General features: G+C 43.4%; 2 protein-coding genes across 2 annotated transcripts; both read left to right on the forward strand.

The window, feature by feature from the left end:
• The first annotated feature begins 358 nt into the window (after positions 1-358).
• angptl6 (angiopoietin-like 6) lies at positions 359-5564 on the forward strand. Its single transcript, XM_021557913.2, has 7 exons — positions 359-741; positions 1503-1984; positions 2184-2324; positions 2472-2691; positions 4049-4242; positions 4614-4884; positions 5009-5564. Exons 2-7 carry the CDS (start codon positions 1523-1525, stop codon positions 5191-5193), a joined length of 1473 nt encoding a protein of 490 aa, XP_021413588.2. The 5' UTR covers positions 359-741; positions 1503-1522; the 3' UTR covers positions 5194-5564.
• A 779-nt stretch (positions 5565-6343) lies between these two features.
• Positions 6344-15401, forward strand: LOC110486375 (hemicentin-1). The gene is made up of 14 exons (XM_021557914.2): positions 6344-6613; positions 8628-8885; positions 8981-9310; positions 9677-10027; positions 10152-10415; positions 10511-10840; positions 11207-11557; positions 11682-11945; positions 12041-12370; positions 12737-13087; positions 13212-13475; positions 13571-13900; positions 14267-14530; positions 14776-15401. Exons 1-14 carry the CDS (start codon positions 6553-6555, stop codon positions 14988-14990), a joined length of 3963 nt encoding a protein of 1320 aa, XP_021413589.2. The 5' UTR covers positions 6344-6552; the 3' UTR covers positions 14991-15401.
• Positions 15402-16158: the final 757 nt, after the last annotated feature.

A 16158-nucleotide genomic window follows, 5' to 3' on the forward strand; every position in this document is an offset into this window, starting at 1 on the left:
GTGGATATTCACCTTCATCTGCATCTTATCCATATTATAACCCTCAATGTATTGTTTTTATGTTTGGCATGGTTCAATAAATTATATTGATTACTCGTAGGCTACCTTTTCAAGCTGAACTACAGTAAACAGATGGACCGCCTGGGAGTAGGCCTCTGTGAGAGAACAGCAGGCTGAAGGGAGGCAACGGGCCGAGACAGAGAGAGGGCTCCTGCCTCCTGCACTGAGGGCCAGAGGCAGCTGAGTTGAGAGGATGGGAGGGGAGAGAGAGGGGGGGGGGGGGGGGGGGGGGGGTGTCATTAGGGTAGTTTGTAATTATGTCTCTCTTTGTTTAGAGGGCCTGTGACAGGGATGAAGTGAGGGGGAGGTCTTGCTGCTGAAAAGATGTTGTGTATCAGTGGTGTGTGTAGTTCTATTTCTCCCTTGAGTCTTTCTTACTGTAGCTCAGTCTCTCTGGTCTGCCTGTCTCTGTGAGGCTCAGACACACCAGGAAAAAGGGTCGCCGGGCTGCATGCTACAGCCACAGCAGTGGACTTTCTCATTGGGAGGCAATTCTGAGGCAGTAGACCATTCTGAGGCAATGCTAAGGAAAGGTCCAATAGTCCTGACATCTGGATTCTAGATGCGGATGCTTTAAAGAAGTCCATTCTGTACCCATTGGAGCTCGGGATTCTGGGATACACACAGGAACACAGCTGACAGAGTTTGCCAACTGACTCTATACCTCTGAACAGGACTGAGGTAAGTCATGCTCCCTCACTTTGAAAGTTACAAAGATAGGATCCCCTTTCCGATTTAATAACAACAGTGCTGCTATTATAATGATAGATGATCAATGGTTCATGTTTGGCGATATGGTACAGGGCTTCTGACACTACCATTTGGCAATCATGTGATGTATTCTTTTTCTTTGGTATTCCAGTTTACTTACAGACACTTGTTGGTACCAATAATGTGTTTCACTGAGGTTGAGGAGTAGTGACCCCTGCAAATATAGTGTGTTGTGTCAATGTTGAGGTGATAATGGTGTTTACGGTGTTGACAATGGTGGTAGCCAGAGTTGACCCTGGAAGGATTGTGTTGATCAATGGGATAGAAGTGTGAGTTGACTCTGAGTTTTGTCGACCATTGTCACCCCAGTTCTGACTTGCTAATAAATTCCAGCTAGGCAGACAGTGTTAAGGGTGTTAACTTTCACCTTCCAGGGGAACATCTGGTGGGCTGTCAATGCTTGAGAGACAGTCTGAGCTGCATCTTAGATATTGTGGTAGCACTTTTACATGCTCTGCTTTCCACTGAAAATGCCTGGATGGAATTTTGCATCTGTGTGGCCACTGTCTGACTGTGATGTACTTGTTGGTGTACAATTATAGTTGTTTGAAATGGGGAAAAGCTATTTTTACTGAATGAATACATCTCTACATGTTCTAGATAAAGAGTTGTCATGTTTTATTGGGGAAATCTGCTAATGAATCTCTATCACTGCTTATTTCCATGGACAGAAGAGCAGTTGAACAGGTAGATGGAGAAGCAGCTGACTATTGGCCTGTCTCTGTTGCTGGGGCTCCTCCTAGTCATGCCTGAGGTGGGGGGGCGGAAGGAAGAGTCCCAAAAGCGCCCGTCCCGCTCCTCAGAGCTAAAAGCAGGCCGCTGCTCCTACACATTCATTGTTCCCCAGCAAAAACTGAAGGGGGCGCTGTGCGTGAGCACCGAGTCCACCACCGGCGCCGCCAACCACTCAGAGGTAAAGGCTCTGCGGGGGGAGTTGAACCGTCAGCAGGAACAGCTGGAGAAGCTGAGAGGCCAGCTGGAGCAGGAGGGGGCCCTGGTTACGGAGGTACGGGCGCTACGGAAAGAGAGCGGCAGCATGAACTCCCGCATCGCCCAGCTCTATGCCCAGCTGCTGCACGAGGTTATGTACAAGAAGGACCAGGTGGTCAAACAGAGGCGGGTCGAGAACCTACTGCTCAACGCTACCGCACAGGTAATCAGACAGAGAGCATTGTGGGAACAGCCGTGTTCATAAGGAGGGAAGTTAGAATCATATAACTGTATACCTGCTCCTACTACTGCTCTTTACCGTCTTAGTATCCTTTACCTATTGATGACAGGCATGTAGCACCTTGATACATCCCTGATTGGCCCGTTGTCTGTTGCTCGGTCATGGTGGACCAACATCCCAGATGCTGCAGATCTCCACTAGTTACAGGGAGCTGGAGAAGAAGTATGGAGCCCTCACCTCCATGATGAGCAACCAGAGTCAGCTCATCGCCCGGCTGGAGAAGCTGTGCCAGGCCACCAAGAACACTACCCCACCTCCACAGGTAGGGGGAGCTCTGCATTTATCTAACCACTGGCATTGTTCTCAAGCACTGACCCTGACCCATGCAGCTAAAGTGGTACCATAACATACTACAGTACCCACAATGCTCTGTACAAAATTCTTTATATATTTATGTTGCATTGGACAGATGACCTCTGAACCCCTGAGTATCCAGTCCAGTGGGCCCCTGAATGACAGCTCAGAGTCCAAGGAGATGGCTAATGATGTTCAGAGAGACCAGGGCGCCCCTCCACTACAGCCACAGGAGGAGAGAGAACCCCTGCAGGGGACAAAGGTGCTCCCCACCACCATGGCCGACACCCCTACCGACGCCCCCTTCATAAGCTTCCCTGTCACTAAGAGCCCAGGTAAATCACTGCACCCTCAGAGCTTACAACTGCCAACGGCGCTTTCAGCTTAACCAACACTGTCTATGTAGGAATGAAAGTCTGTCTTTCAAAGACCGTGTGAAAGAGTAACACTGTGTATCTTCCCCGGGCAGCGTTATCACACATTATAACACCTTGTTTCTATTTCAGTCAATACATCGCATATCTCATTGGTTCCTGCTTTGTTTCGATATTGTTTTTCACTGACACGTCTGACAACAATCAGAACATTAAGCTGTTTTCTTTTGGCCCTTCAAATGCTTCATTGTTTGCTGTTCAGACCTTGAGTTTGTGTTTTGAAACAGTGTCAGTATTTTGCCAGTGTTATTTACACTCCAGAAGACACTGTGCAGAAGCTCGGGGAGTCACTGACCCGCTGATAGGACTTTATCTCTCTGGGAATGCCTAAACAATGTCTAATAACTGCCAGCTGTTCTCATCAGAGTAGAGAAGGGGCTTTGTTAATGAGTAACACACACACAAGGTTTGACTTTGATATAACATTTGCAAATTCATCAATAATATTTGTTATAAATAACAATCAAATGGGCCAAAATATAATCCTCGATTTTAGGAAATAAACCATAAAAAGTAGCTAATCCAGAATTTGGCACCAATAATAAGATTTGTCAGCACCTCCTCTTTAGAAAGAGCGATTAGGATAAATTCCAAATTAAAATATGTTTGAATCTAAAAAAATCTAATTTACCAGCAGTACACACGCACACACACACACACACACACACACACACACACACACACACACACACACATCAAGCCACCCTAACAAACACACACCCTAATCACAGCCCTCTTTAGGACACTGCTATGTAACCTTGAATTACAAGGCGATACCCCCATACAATGCACGGTGTGCGCACAACTGGAATGTGTAAGATTACAAGGCAGAGCATTCAGATGGGTGACACCACCTTGTATGGACAGGCTTTCTGTGTCCGCTCCTGCGGTGTACGCTTATCTCTCCCAGTGTGACATAAGACATACAACATGTGTGGTGAAAGAATGTCTTCGGGCAGTAAAGAGATAAGCTGAAGCAAAGCGAGAAAACATGTATCTGTGACCCTGTTGGCTCTAAAACAAACACAATTCCAGACCACTCTCCCCATTACATGTCTCATACTCACATACTCACTCCCTCATTTCCAGCAGTTGGTTGAGCCTGCCTAGTGGCAGGTGGGCGGAGTTTGGACTTCCATTAGTTCCATTGCACCAGACAGGCTCAATCGAGCACAATTATGACTATTTGAACCCAGGTATGTTCCGAAATCCTAACTGCCTTTGTGAGCCACATACCTACACCATCTCTGTACCTCAGGACCCTGGAGGGACTGCCAGCATGTGCTGGACTCGGGCGAGACCACCAATGGGATCTACCTGCTGCGTCCACAGAGCGCCAACCGGCTTCTGCAGGCCTGGTGTGAACAGACCAAGGCCCAGGGAGGCTGGACCGTCATCCAGAGGAGACAGGACGGTTCAGTCAACTTCTTCAGGACCTGGGAGCAGTACAAGGTGCTCTCACCTCCAGTTTGCAGTGAGCCACTAAAAGTGAAGCGCTCAAGAGCTTGTTATGACATCAATCAGTGTGCTATTACCATTGCAATACAAAACACACAGTGAGTGTGTGCACTGCAGACCCATAATCCTTTCCCCTCCTCCATTTGCCTTTCATTTCAGCTGATTATATGTGATGAAACATGAGCTGTATAGTTACTGTAATTGACAACCATCACAGTGGGCTATAAAACCAGAAAAACAGCTGGTATTAGAGCTCAGAGACTCAAGAGTATCCTTCAGTTGAGGATGGTTAAACACCACAGAAGTCATGAAAACTATTGCTACAGTGAACATAACCCTAAACTATCTGTCGTACTCCACCACAGCAAGGCTTTGGGAACCTGGATGGAGAGTACTGGCTGGGTCTGGAGCACCTCTACTGGCTGACCAAGCAGGCCCACTACAAGCTTCGGGTGGCCATGGAGGACTGGCAGGGCCGCCAGGTGTTTGCAGAGTACGACAGCTTCCGCCTGGAGCCTGAGAGCGACTGGTACCGTCTGAGGCTGGGGGAATACCAAGGCAACGCTGGAGACTCAATGTCCTGGCACAATGACAAAGCCTTTACAACTCTGGACAAGGATAAGGATGCTTATTCAGGTGAATCCTCTCTCACTCTGTACTACCCTCTCTCTTTTTTCATTTCTGCCTCTTTTCATGGCTGCCTGTTTGAACACCCAGGTTTGGCTTGATGAGTTGGTTTCTCTCTCCATTTCCTCATTAGGGAACTGTGCCCACTTCCAGAAGGGGGGCTGGTGGTACCACATGTGTGCCCACTCCAACTTAAACGGCGTGTGGTATCGAGGGGGTCACTACCGCAGCCGCTACCAGGACGGGGTTTACTGGGCAGAGTTCCACGGGGGCTCCTACTCCCTCAAAACAGTCACCATGATGATCAAACCCACCTAACCCTCTCCCCATTGGTGGCACCTTAATTGGGGAGGACGGGTTCGTGGTAATGGCCGGAGTGGAATAGTTTAAAATACATCAAACATGGTTTCCTTGTGTTTGATGCCATTCCATTCACTCTGTTCCAGCCATTATTATGAGCCGTCCTCCCCTCAGCAGCCTCCTGTGTTAAACACACATGTCCATCAGGCATCAGGGTAATGTTATGGTTCCGTCATGGATGAGGAAGGTTGTTAATGAAGTTCTTATATGTTAAACAGGTATGTTAATAAGACAGCGTAAGACTGACATGCCAACACAACATGTGGAATTGTATTCTAACTGCAATGTATTTATTTAATAAAAAATTGCAAAACAATGTTTGAACATTACTTTTTGATATTATCTATCTATCCTCTCACACACATACACACACATGCACACACATACACACACCACACGGTGAGTTAGAAGTCTGTTTATTTTGCTTATGAGAACTGACTTTGTGGTTTGATGCAGTGGTGTAAAGTACTTAAAGTAAAAATACTTTAAAGTAAGTAAGTAAGTCGATTTATGGGGAATCTGACTTTTACTTTATTACATTCTTGAAGAAAATAATGTACTTTTTACTCCATACGTTTTCCCTGACACCCAAAAGTAATTGTTACATTTTGAATGCTTACCAGGACAGGAAAATGGTCTAATTCACACACATAAAGAGAAAATCCCTGGTCATCTCTACTGCATCTGATCTGGCAGACTCACTAAACACAAATGCTTTGTTTGTAAATTATGTCTGAGTGTTGGAGTGTGCCCCTGGCTATCTGTAAATTTAAATAAAAAACAAGAAAATTGTGCCTTCTGGTTTGCTTAATATAAGACATTTGAAATTATTTATACTTTTACTTTTGATACTTAAGTTTATTAAAAACCAAATACTTTTTTACTTATACTCAAGTAGGACTTTACTGGGTGACTTTCACTTGAGTCATTTTCTATAAGGGTGCCTTTAAATTTTCTACAAGGGTGCCTTTAAATTTTCTACAAGGGTACCTTTACATTTTCTACAAGGGTACCTTTACTTTTACTCAAGTATGACAGTTGGGTACTTTTTCAACCACGATGTCATGTTTCCGTTTTAGCAGTTTCCTCTTTGCTCAGCATCAGGGCAGGGTTTGAATTTCCTCTTCGAAACACTTGCTTCACACAGTAAGCTCTCTGTCTGAGATACAGTAACTGGCATTATCACAGTGTTAAGACCGAGCCTGGACCAACGGGTGGACCATCAGCATCCTCTCTTAGGGCATCCTCTCTTACGACATCCCCCATCCCCCTCACCTTGCTCAGCATCACCCCCACCTTGCTCAGCAGAGAACTACCATGATCTCACTCCAGAGGATGTTGGGCCTCCTCATGCTCATGCTCATGCTGTTACATGGAAGTGAGTGTTTAATTTGTTCCATACTTATCTATTAATATCTATTGTTGTGATATCTGTGTGGATTATGTTTATGTTGACCGTAGTTATTATCTACTCTGGTGATATAGTAACTGTTTTCTGTCTCCCAGGGTGGTACTTAAACATGTGCTCACCTCCCACTAACCGAACTTGAACGGAAGTTGATTGTTGATAAAGGAAATTAGTTTTAACCCCACAATGGTCAATTTGAAGACTAACATTTGAGAGCAATTAAACTCAAGAAATTAAGTATTTCATGAGCAATAAAAAAATGAATATTGATATGTAGCAATAACGCAATAAGGTAACAGTCATCAGTAGACAGGGCCCTGAGTTTTTCCTGGTCAGGTCACATGGATAGGAACAACTCATGACCCTAATTAAAGAATACAATTATATAATAACATAAAATCACAAGAAATACACTTACACTCACTCAGGTAAAACACGGACACTGTTGACGTCATTGAGTGATATGACATTGTCTAAACGGGTGTGGTGGGTGTGAATGTCCATGCTGTGCAACATTGAGAGCAATGTAAATGACTTCTGAAAACCACTGATGGTGGGTGAGGTGCATTGTTGTTAGTATGGTAGTTTGTCTTGTATGTGCTAACCTATGGATGCTCCATTTTTGACAGATCCACCATTGTCAAAAATAAGAATCCTTTGACCTTCATTTTGGAACACATAGGGATGGACTATGTGCTTTTCAGTGCCCTTTTAAGCAATTGTTGTTCCATGATATACTGTGTATCGTGGGTATTTTATTAGGATCCCCATTTATCTGCTGCTTTTGCAAAAGACATGACATTATACAGAACATTAATAGACAAGAACAGCTCAAGGACAGAACTACATACTTTAAAAATGTCTTCGGGATCAGTGTCCCGTCCACGGGATGGTTGAGCTAACGTAGGCTAATGCGATTAGCATGAGGTTGTAAGAAACAAGAACATTTCCCAGGACATAGACATATCTGATATTGGCAGAAAGCTTCAATTCTTGTTGATCTAACTGCACTGTCCAATTTACAGTAGCTATTACAGTGAAAGAATACCATGCTATTGTTTGAGGAGAGTGCACAATTTTGAACATGAAAAGTTATTAATAAACAAATTAGGCACATTTGGGCATTCTTGAGACAACATTTTGAAAAGAAATGCAATGCTTCATTGGTTAAGTCTAAAACTTTGCACATCACTGCTGCCATCTAGTGGCCAATCTAAATTGCACCTGGGCTGGAATAATACATTATGGCCTTTCTCTTGCATTTCAAAGATAATGGTACAAAAAAAATACAAAATAACAGTTTTTTTTATTGTACAAGCTTTTACCATCTATTGTGTTATATTCTCCTACATTCCCCATTAGCACAAACTTCAAAGTGTTTCCTTTCAAATGGTACCAATAATATGCATATCCTTGCTTCAGGGCCTGAGCTACAGGCAGTTAGACTTGGGCATGTCATTTTAGACATTAATTGAAAAAAAAGGGCACACACAGCCTACATATCAATACATATACACACAAACTATCTAGGTCAAATAGGGGGGAGGCGTTGTGCAGTGAGATGTGCTCTGTCTGTTTTTTGAAACCAGGTTTGCTGTTTATTTCAGTAATATGAGAAGGAACGGAGTTCCATGTCATAATGGCTCTATATAATACTGTACGCTTTCTTGAATTTGTTCTGGATTTGGGGACTGTGCTTGCACAATAGGAAATAACATCTGAATATTTTGGGCAAGGCAAATCCCCTTTCAACACATTTAAGAAGAGCTGAGATCATCAACAACATTACGTAATATTTTCCTCACAGCACCCTTAACTCCAGGAACTATGACCACCCTCCAGCAACAGCCAAGTCAAAATGTATTTTACAGCTCTTCTCTGTGCTCACATTATTTAATTCACCCTCACTTATCTCACAAGGCAGAACAGTTTATATTTGATGTGGATTTCACATTGATGTCTTCATTCTTGTATGTTTTTACAGTAGTTACCTTTCCTCTTGAGCTCAACCCTCCCAGAGTGGTGGTGAGATATGGAGACTCAGTCTCAGTCAACTGCAGCACATCATCCACAGACCATGAGGGGATGGGCTGGGAGGCCACATTCGGGGGTTCAGGTTTTGATGTCAACGTTGTCACCTGGACTGTGTATAACCTTACTGATTGGACAATAGAACCCAAATGCTACATCACTCTCATTGACGGCCAACAACTCTCAATAGTACTTCCAGTCATTCTCTACAGTGAGTATTTTCCTCCTTGTGAATGTGAAAGGTATGTTTCTATTTAACTGTATATCAGCATTGAGGGTTTTTTACATTGTTCACCTCGTCTACAGAGACTCCAGACAGAGTCTCCATCTCTGTTCTGAGCCACTCTGGTCCCATGGTGGAGGGGACACAGTACCAGCTGCAGTGTGACATTCAGAACATCGCTCCTCTACAGAACCTGGTTGTGAAGTGGTACAAAGGGAATGAACCCTTAGATAATGTAACTTACAGTAGCGTCAGTAAGAGACCAGAGGATGTGTCAGCTACTCTGATGATCAGCCCCAGTAGAGATGATGATGGAGATCAGTATAGATGTAGAGCAGAACTGGACCTGGGACCAGAGGGACCACAACCCCATCCTACAGTGACATCAGAACCTCTCAGCATTACTGTGCACTGTGAGTTGGCTATTAATCTTGATCTTTTTCATGATCATAAATCAAAACATGGACAAGCCTCTCACAAGTTTGTTATTGACATCTTGTGTAAGTCATGTTTCTATCCTTCAAGTATGTTATTATTGGACTATTTTACAAACGTTTAACTAATTCTAGAGACACATGCTATCAGCTTTACGCTGTTCTAACCAATCTTAAAGGTAGAATAGGCCTAATAGTGATTGAGACAGGTTTTACATAATTGTTTACAACCTTTTAAGTTACTGTATTTTAGTCTCAACTGAATTGCATGGCAACCCATCTGACATCCCATAAGTTGCATCGTTTTGAGTGGTCTACTCTAAAAGCACCTCCTTTTCTCCTCAGACGCTCCTGAGTTCCTTCCAGGAAATGACATAGTGGAGGTGAGTGCAGGCAGTGACGTGTCTCTGGACTGCAGTGCTGAGGGGAACCCTCCTCCTGAGCTGAGGTGGACCAACAACACTGCAGAGGGAAATGCCAATGAGATCACTGTGGGGCGCCTGCGTACTCTCAATATCTCCAGAGTAACAGCTAATGCAACTTACAACTGCACAGTCACAAATAGCCTGGGCTCCATCACCAAGCAGATACATGTCTTAGTAGATGTACCTCCACAACAACACCCAACGATGCTCTCCACAGCACCCTCAACTCCAGAAACTATGACCACCCTTCCAGGAACAGCCAAGCCAAAATGTATTTTCCAGCTCATCTCTGTGCTCACATTATTTAATTCACCCTCACTTATCTCACAAGGCAGAACAGTTTATATTTGATGTGGATTTCACATTGATGTCTTCATTCTTGTATGTTTTTACAGTAGTTACCTTTCCTCTTGAGCTCAACCCTCCCAGAGTGGTGGTGAGATATGGAGACTCAGTCTCAGTCAACTGCAGCACATCATCCACAGACCATGATGGGATGGGCTGGGAGGCCACATTCGGAGGTAAACGTTTAGAAGAACATGTCAACGTTGTCACCTGGACTGTGGATAACCTTACTGATTGGACAATAGAACCCAAATGCTACATCAATCTCATTGATGGTGAACAACCCTCAAAAGTACTTCCAGTCATTCTCTACAGTGAGTATTTTCCTCCTTGTGAATGTGAAAGGTATGTTTCTATTTAACTGTATATCAGCATTGAGGGTTTTTTACATTGTTGACCTCGTCTACAGAGACTCCAGACAGCGTCTCCATCTCTGTTCTGAACCACTCTGGTCCCATGGTGGAGGGGACACAGTACCAGCTGCAGTGTAACATTCAGAACATCGCTCCTCTACAGAACCTGGTTGTGAAGTGGTACAAAGGGAATGAACTCTTAGATAATGTAACTTACAGTAGCGTCAGTAAGAGACCAGAGGATGTGTCAGCTACTCTGATGATCAGCCCCAGTAGAGATGATGATGGAGATCAGTATAGATGTAGAGCAGAACTGGACCTGGGACCAGAGGGACCACAACCCCATCCTACAGTGACATCAGAACCTCTCAGCATTACTGTGCACTGTGAGTTGGCTATTAATCTTGATCTTTTTCATGATCATAAATCAAAACATGGACAAGCCTCTCACAAGTTTGTTATTGACATCTTGTGTAAGTCATGTTTCTATCCTTCAAGTATGTTATTATTGGACTATTTTACAAACGTTTAACTAATTCTAGAGACACATGCTATCAGCTTTACGCTGTTCTAACCAATCTTAAAGGTAGAATAGGCCTAATAGTGATTGAGACAGGTTTTACATAATTGTTTACAACCTTTTAAGTTACTGTATTTTAGTCTCAACTGAATTGCATGGCAACCCATCTGACATCCCATAAGTTGCATCGTTTTGAGTGGTCTACTCTAAAAGCACCTCCTTTTCTCCTCAGACGCTCCTGAGTTCCTTCCAGGAAATGACATAGTGGAGGTGAGTGCAGGCAGTGACGTGTCTCTGGACTGCAGTGCTGAGGGGAACCCTCCTCCTGAGCTGAGGTGGACCAACAACACTGCAGAGGGAAATGCCAATGAGATCACTGTGGGGCGCCTGCGTACTCTCAATATCTCCAGAGTAACAGCTAATGCAACTTACAACTGCACAGTCACAAATAGCCTGGGCTCCATCACCAAGCAGATACATGTCTTAGTAGATGTACCGCCACAACAACACCCAACGATGCTCTCCACAGCACCCTCAACTCCAGAAACTATGACCACCCTTCCAGAAACAGCCAAGCCAAAATGTATTTTCCAGCTCATCTCTGTGCTCACATTATTTAATTCACCCTCACTTATCTCACAAGGCAGAACAGTTTATATTTGATGTGGATTTCACATTGATGTCTTCATTCTTGTATGTTTTTACAGTAGTTACCTTTCCTCTTGAGCTCAACCCTCCCAGAGTGGTGGTGAGATATGGAGACTCAGTCTCAGTCAACTGCAGCACATCATCCACAGACCATGATGGGATGGGCTGGGAGGCCACATTCGGAGGTAAACGTTTAGAAGAACATGTCAACGTTGTCACCTGGACTGTGGATAACCTTACTGATTGGACAATAGAACCCAAATGCTACATCAATCTCATTGACGGCGAACAACCCTCAATAGTACTTCCAGTCATTCTCTACAGTGAGTATTTTCCTCCTTGTGAATGTGAAAGGTATGTTTCTATTTAACTGTATATCAGCATTGAGGGTTTTTTACATTGTTGACCTCGTCTACAGAGACTCCAGACAGCGTCTCCATCTCTGTTCTGAGCCACTCTGGTCCCATGGTGGAGGGGACACAGTACCAGCTGCAGTGTGACATTCAGAACATCGCTCCTCTACAGAACCTGGTTGTGAAGTGGAACAAAGGGAATGAACCCTTAGATAATGTAACTTACAGTAGCGTCAGTAAGAGACCAGAGGATGTGTCAGCTACTCTGATGATCAGCCCCAGTAGAGATGATGATGGAGATCAGTATAGATGTAGAGCAGAACTGGACCTGGGACCAGAGGGACCACAACCCCATCCTACAGTGACATCAGAACCTCTCAGCATTACTGTGCACTGTGAGTTGGCTTTTAATCTTGATCTTTTTCATGATCATAAATCAAAAACATGGACAAGCCTCTCACAAGTTTGTTATTGACATCTTGTGTAAGTCCTGTTACTATCCTTCAAGTATGTTATTATTGGACTATTTTACAAACGTTTAACTAATTCTAGAGACACATGCTATCAGCTTTACGTTGTTCTAACCAATCTTAAAGGTAGAATAGGCCTAATAGTGATTGAGACAGGTTTTACATAATTGTTTACAACCTTTTAAGTTACTGTATTTTAGTCTCAACTGAATTGCATGGCAACCCATCTGACATCCCATAAGTTGCATCGTTTTGAGTGGTCTACTCTAAAAGCACCTCCTTTCTTCTTAGACGCTCCTAAGTTCCTTCTAGGGAATGACACAGTGGAGGTGAGTGCAGGCAGTGATGTGTCTCTGGACTGCAGTGCTGAGGGGAACCCTCCTCCTGAGCTGAGGTGGACCAACAACACTGCAGAGGGAAATGCCAATGAGATCACTGTGGGGCGCCTGCGTACTCTCAATATCTCCAGAGTAACAGCTAATGCAACTTACAACTGCACAGTCACAAATAGCCTGGGCTCCATCACCAAGCAGATACATGTCTTAGTAGATGTACCGCCACAACAACACCCAACGATGCTCTCCACAGCACCCTCAACTCCAGAAACTATGACCACCCTTCCAGAAACAGCCAAGCCAAAATGTATTTTCCAGCTCATCTCTGTGCTCACATTATTTAATTCACCCTCACTTATCTCACAAGGCAGAACAGTTTATATTTGATGTGGATTTCACATTGATGTCTTCATTCTTGTATGTTTTTACAGTAGTTACCTTTCCTCTTGAGCTCAACCCTCCCAGAGTGGTGGTGAGATATGGAGACTCAGTCTCAGTCAACTGCAGCACATCATCCACAGACCATGATGGGATGGGCTGGGAGGCCACATTCGGAGGTAAACGTTTAGAAGAACATGTCAACGTTGTCACCTGGACTGTGGATAACCTTACTGATTGGACAATAGAACCCAAATGCTACATCAATCTCATTGACGGCGAACAACCCTCAATAGTACTTCCAGTCATTCTCTACAGTGAGTATTTTCCTCCTTGTGAATGTGAAAGGTATGTTTCTATTTAACTGTATATCAGCATTGAGGGTTTTTTACATTGTTGACCTCGTCTACAGAGACTCCAGACAGCGTCTCCATCTCTGTTCTGAGCCACTCTGGTCCCATGGTGGAGGGGACACAGTACCAGCTGCAGTGTGACATTCAGAACATCGCTCCTCTACAGAACCTGGTTGTGAAGTGGAACAAAGGGAATGAACCCTTAGATAATGTAACTTACAGTAGCGTCAGTAAGAGACCAGAGGATGTGTCAGCTACTCTGATGATCAGCCCCAGTAGAGATGATGATGGAGATCAGTATAGATGTAGAGCAGAACTGGACCTGGGACCAGAGGGACCACAACCCCATCCTACAGTGACATCAGAACCTCTCAGCATTACTGTGCACTGTGAGTTGGCTTTTAATCTTGATCTTTTTCATGATCATAAATCAAAAACATGGACAAGCCTCTCACAAGCTTGTTATTGACGTCTTGTGTAAGTCCTGTTACTATCCTTCAAGTATGTTATTATTGGACTATTTTACAAACGTTTAACTAATTCTAGAGACACATGCTATCAGCTTTACGTTGTTCTAACCAATCTTAAAGGTAGAATAGGCCTAATAGTGATTGAGACAGGTTTTACATAATTGTTTACAACCTTTTAAGTTACTGTATTTTAGTCTCAACTGAATTGCATGGCAACCCATCTGACATCCCATAAGTTGCATCGTTTTGAGTGGTCTACTCTAAAAGCACCTCCTTTCTTCTTAGACGCTCCTAAGTTCCTTCTAGGGAATGACACAGTGGAGGTGAGTGCAGGCAGTGATGTGTCTCTGAACTGCAGTGCTGAGGGGAACCCTCCTCCTGAGATGAAGTGGAACTACACCGCTGCACGCAATGTGAAGTTGTCCACTGAGGGGCGCCAGAGGACTGTTAGAATCACCACAGCTACGTCTACCAACGCTGGGATCTACATCTGCACTGCCACGAATATAGTTGGGACGGCCACCAGAACAACAACAGTAACTCTGAAAGGTATTATAACTGACCGACTGTGGGACATGTTATGGTAGAAACGTAGCTAACCCTGATGTAGTGATTCATGTTGTCATAAGACATGCTTCATATTCTTTCAGTAAGATTAATCGCATTCAATTCCACAGAGCTGAATTGCGAAACACAAATCCTAGATCACGAGCTAGCCTGAATCAATTTATAAACAGAATTGGTCTGAATCATGTCTAAACTCTCCTGTTCTTCTTCTATTTCCTCCCCTTCAGGTGGCTCCTCGAGTATAATTTATATAATTTGGGTGATTGTATTTGTTCCCCTGGTCATTGTCCTGGTAGTCCTGATAGTCTTCTGTATGATGAAGAAAAGACAAGGACATTATGATTTCATACCAGTCAACCAGCCAAACAACGTTCCAATGATGCCAATGTCTACAACAGGGGAAGGCAACCATGATCCAGAGGGGTATCCTACGAAGGTTTGAGGAGTTACCTCAGTAAATTAGATAAACTCTGAGTTCAACTCGGGATAGCCAGTCATAGGAAAGTGTCTCACCCTTTAGCCAGGTACATTTCAGAACTAATCTGGTCCTGGGCAGGTTAACTCCAGTCCAGTAGAGGTTACTGAGGGGAGGACGGTCCATAATAATCGCTTGTAAAGATTGCGTCATCATCTACTGCATTTGAGGAAGACAATCTTTTATTCATGAAATGTTTTTTTTGTGTGTAGATGTTTTTTTTTGGGGGGGGGGGGGGGGTTCAAATATATCACATTCCAAATTTTGTAATGACAGAATGCATTTTAAACTTCACGCACAGTAACACTTTTGTACAACATTTTAATGATTTGGTCTACTTGCAACACTGGGATTTAATAAATAAAATCCTTAAAAATACATTTAATCCACATCATTGAACAATTCATTCTGAATGAAAAACTAAATATAATTTATTTCAAACAACAATGAGACTGCGTGATCTGCAAAAGTATTTAAAATGTAAGATTAGGGTGGCGATTCAATCGGAGTAATGTATTTTACTTGACTTTGAATGTGACTTTGAGTAACAAATCTATGTGAGTTTACTGTTAATATACTTGTATAGGATTTGGAGTCAATGTTTGGTTCAAGTAGTGGGGGGACATAATATTATTATTTGTTTTAAAATATCCAGTCCGATAAACACTCCAAACAACCTATGCAACCGCTCGGAGACATCCGCGTGGTCTTAAAGCACGCCGTTGCCTAGTTTTGTATCACATTCCAATGATAAAACTGGGGACGACAAAATTGAATTTCAGAATGTGGGGGGGACATGCCCCCGTCTCCAGTGAAAGTTGTGTCCTTGCTAGGAATTGCACTGTATAAGAAAATAACAACATGAAATGTATTACTGCCATGTGCTGGCTGCCCTCTTGAACAAATAGTGTTGTCAAATTTGAGGATTTATGTAAGTATGAAGTAGCTATGTGTGTGTGCTTACCTTAGTCTAGAAAATGAATCAGAATACTGTTGATACATAGGCCTTGATTCAGTGGTACATTTTGTTGAATTGTGTTTACACAATCTAACTATGAGCTTTTTTAGTGTGACTAGCGTTTTTTCAATGCTTTTGTAGATTTTTGCCTGTTCAAGTGTCTTGCATCTGACAACA

The sequence above is a fragment of the Oncorhynchus mykiss genome, chromosome 13, assembly GCF_013265735.2.
Source record: "Oncorhynchus mykiss isolate Arlee chromosome 13, USDA_OmykA_1.1, whole genome shotgun sequence".
Taxonomy (NCBI): Eukaryota; Metazoa; Chordata; class Actinopteri; order Salmoniformes; family Salmonidae; genus Oncorhynchus; species Oncorhynchus mykiss.

What these genes read in the sequence shown, in the direction of transcription:
- angptl6 (XM_021557913.2), top strand. Translation starts at nt 1,523, where the DNA reads ATGGAGAAGCAGCTGACTATTGGCCTGTCTCTGTTGCTGGGGCTCCTC. An exon ending in ACACTACCCCACCTCCACAG is followed by an intron (nt 2,325 to 2,471) that starts GTAGGGGGAGCT and finishes TGCATTGGACAG; the next exon opens with ATGACCTCTGAACCCCTGAG. An exon ending in CCCTGTCACTAAGAGCCCAG is followed by an intron (nt 2,692 to 4,048) that starts GTAAATCACTGC and finishes TCTGTACCTCAG; the next exon opens with GACCCTGGAGGGACTGCCAG.
- LOC110486375 (XM_021557914.2), top strand. Translation starts at nt 6,553, where the DNA reads ATGATCTCACTCCAGAGGATGTTGGGCCTCCTCATGCTCATGCTCATG. An exon ending in AGAAACAGCCAAGCCAAAAT is followed by an intron (nt 13,088 to 13,211) that starts GTATTTTCCAGC and finishes ATGTTTTTACAG; the next exon opens with TAGTTACCTTTCCTCTTGAG. An exon ending in ACTTCCAGTCATTCTCTACA is followed by an intron (nt 13,476 to 13,570) that starts GTGAGTATTTTC and finishes CCTCGTCTACAG; the next exon opens with AGACTCCAGACAGCGTCTCC.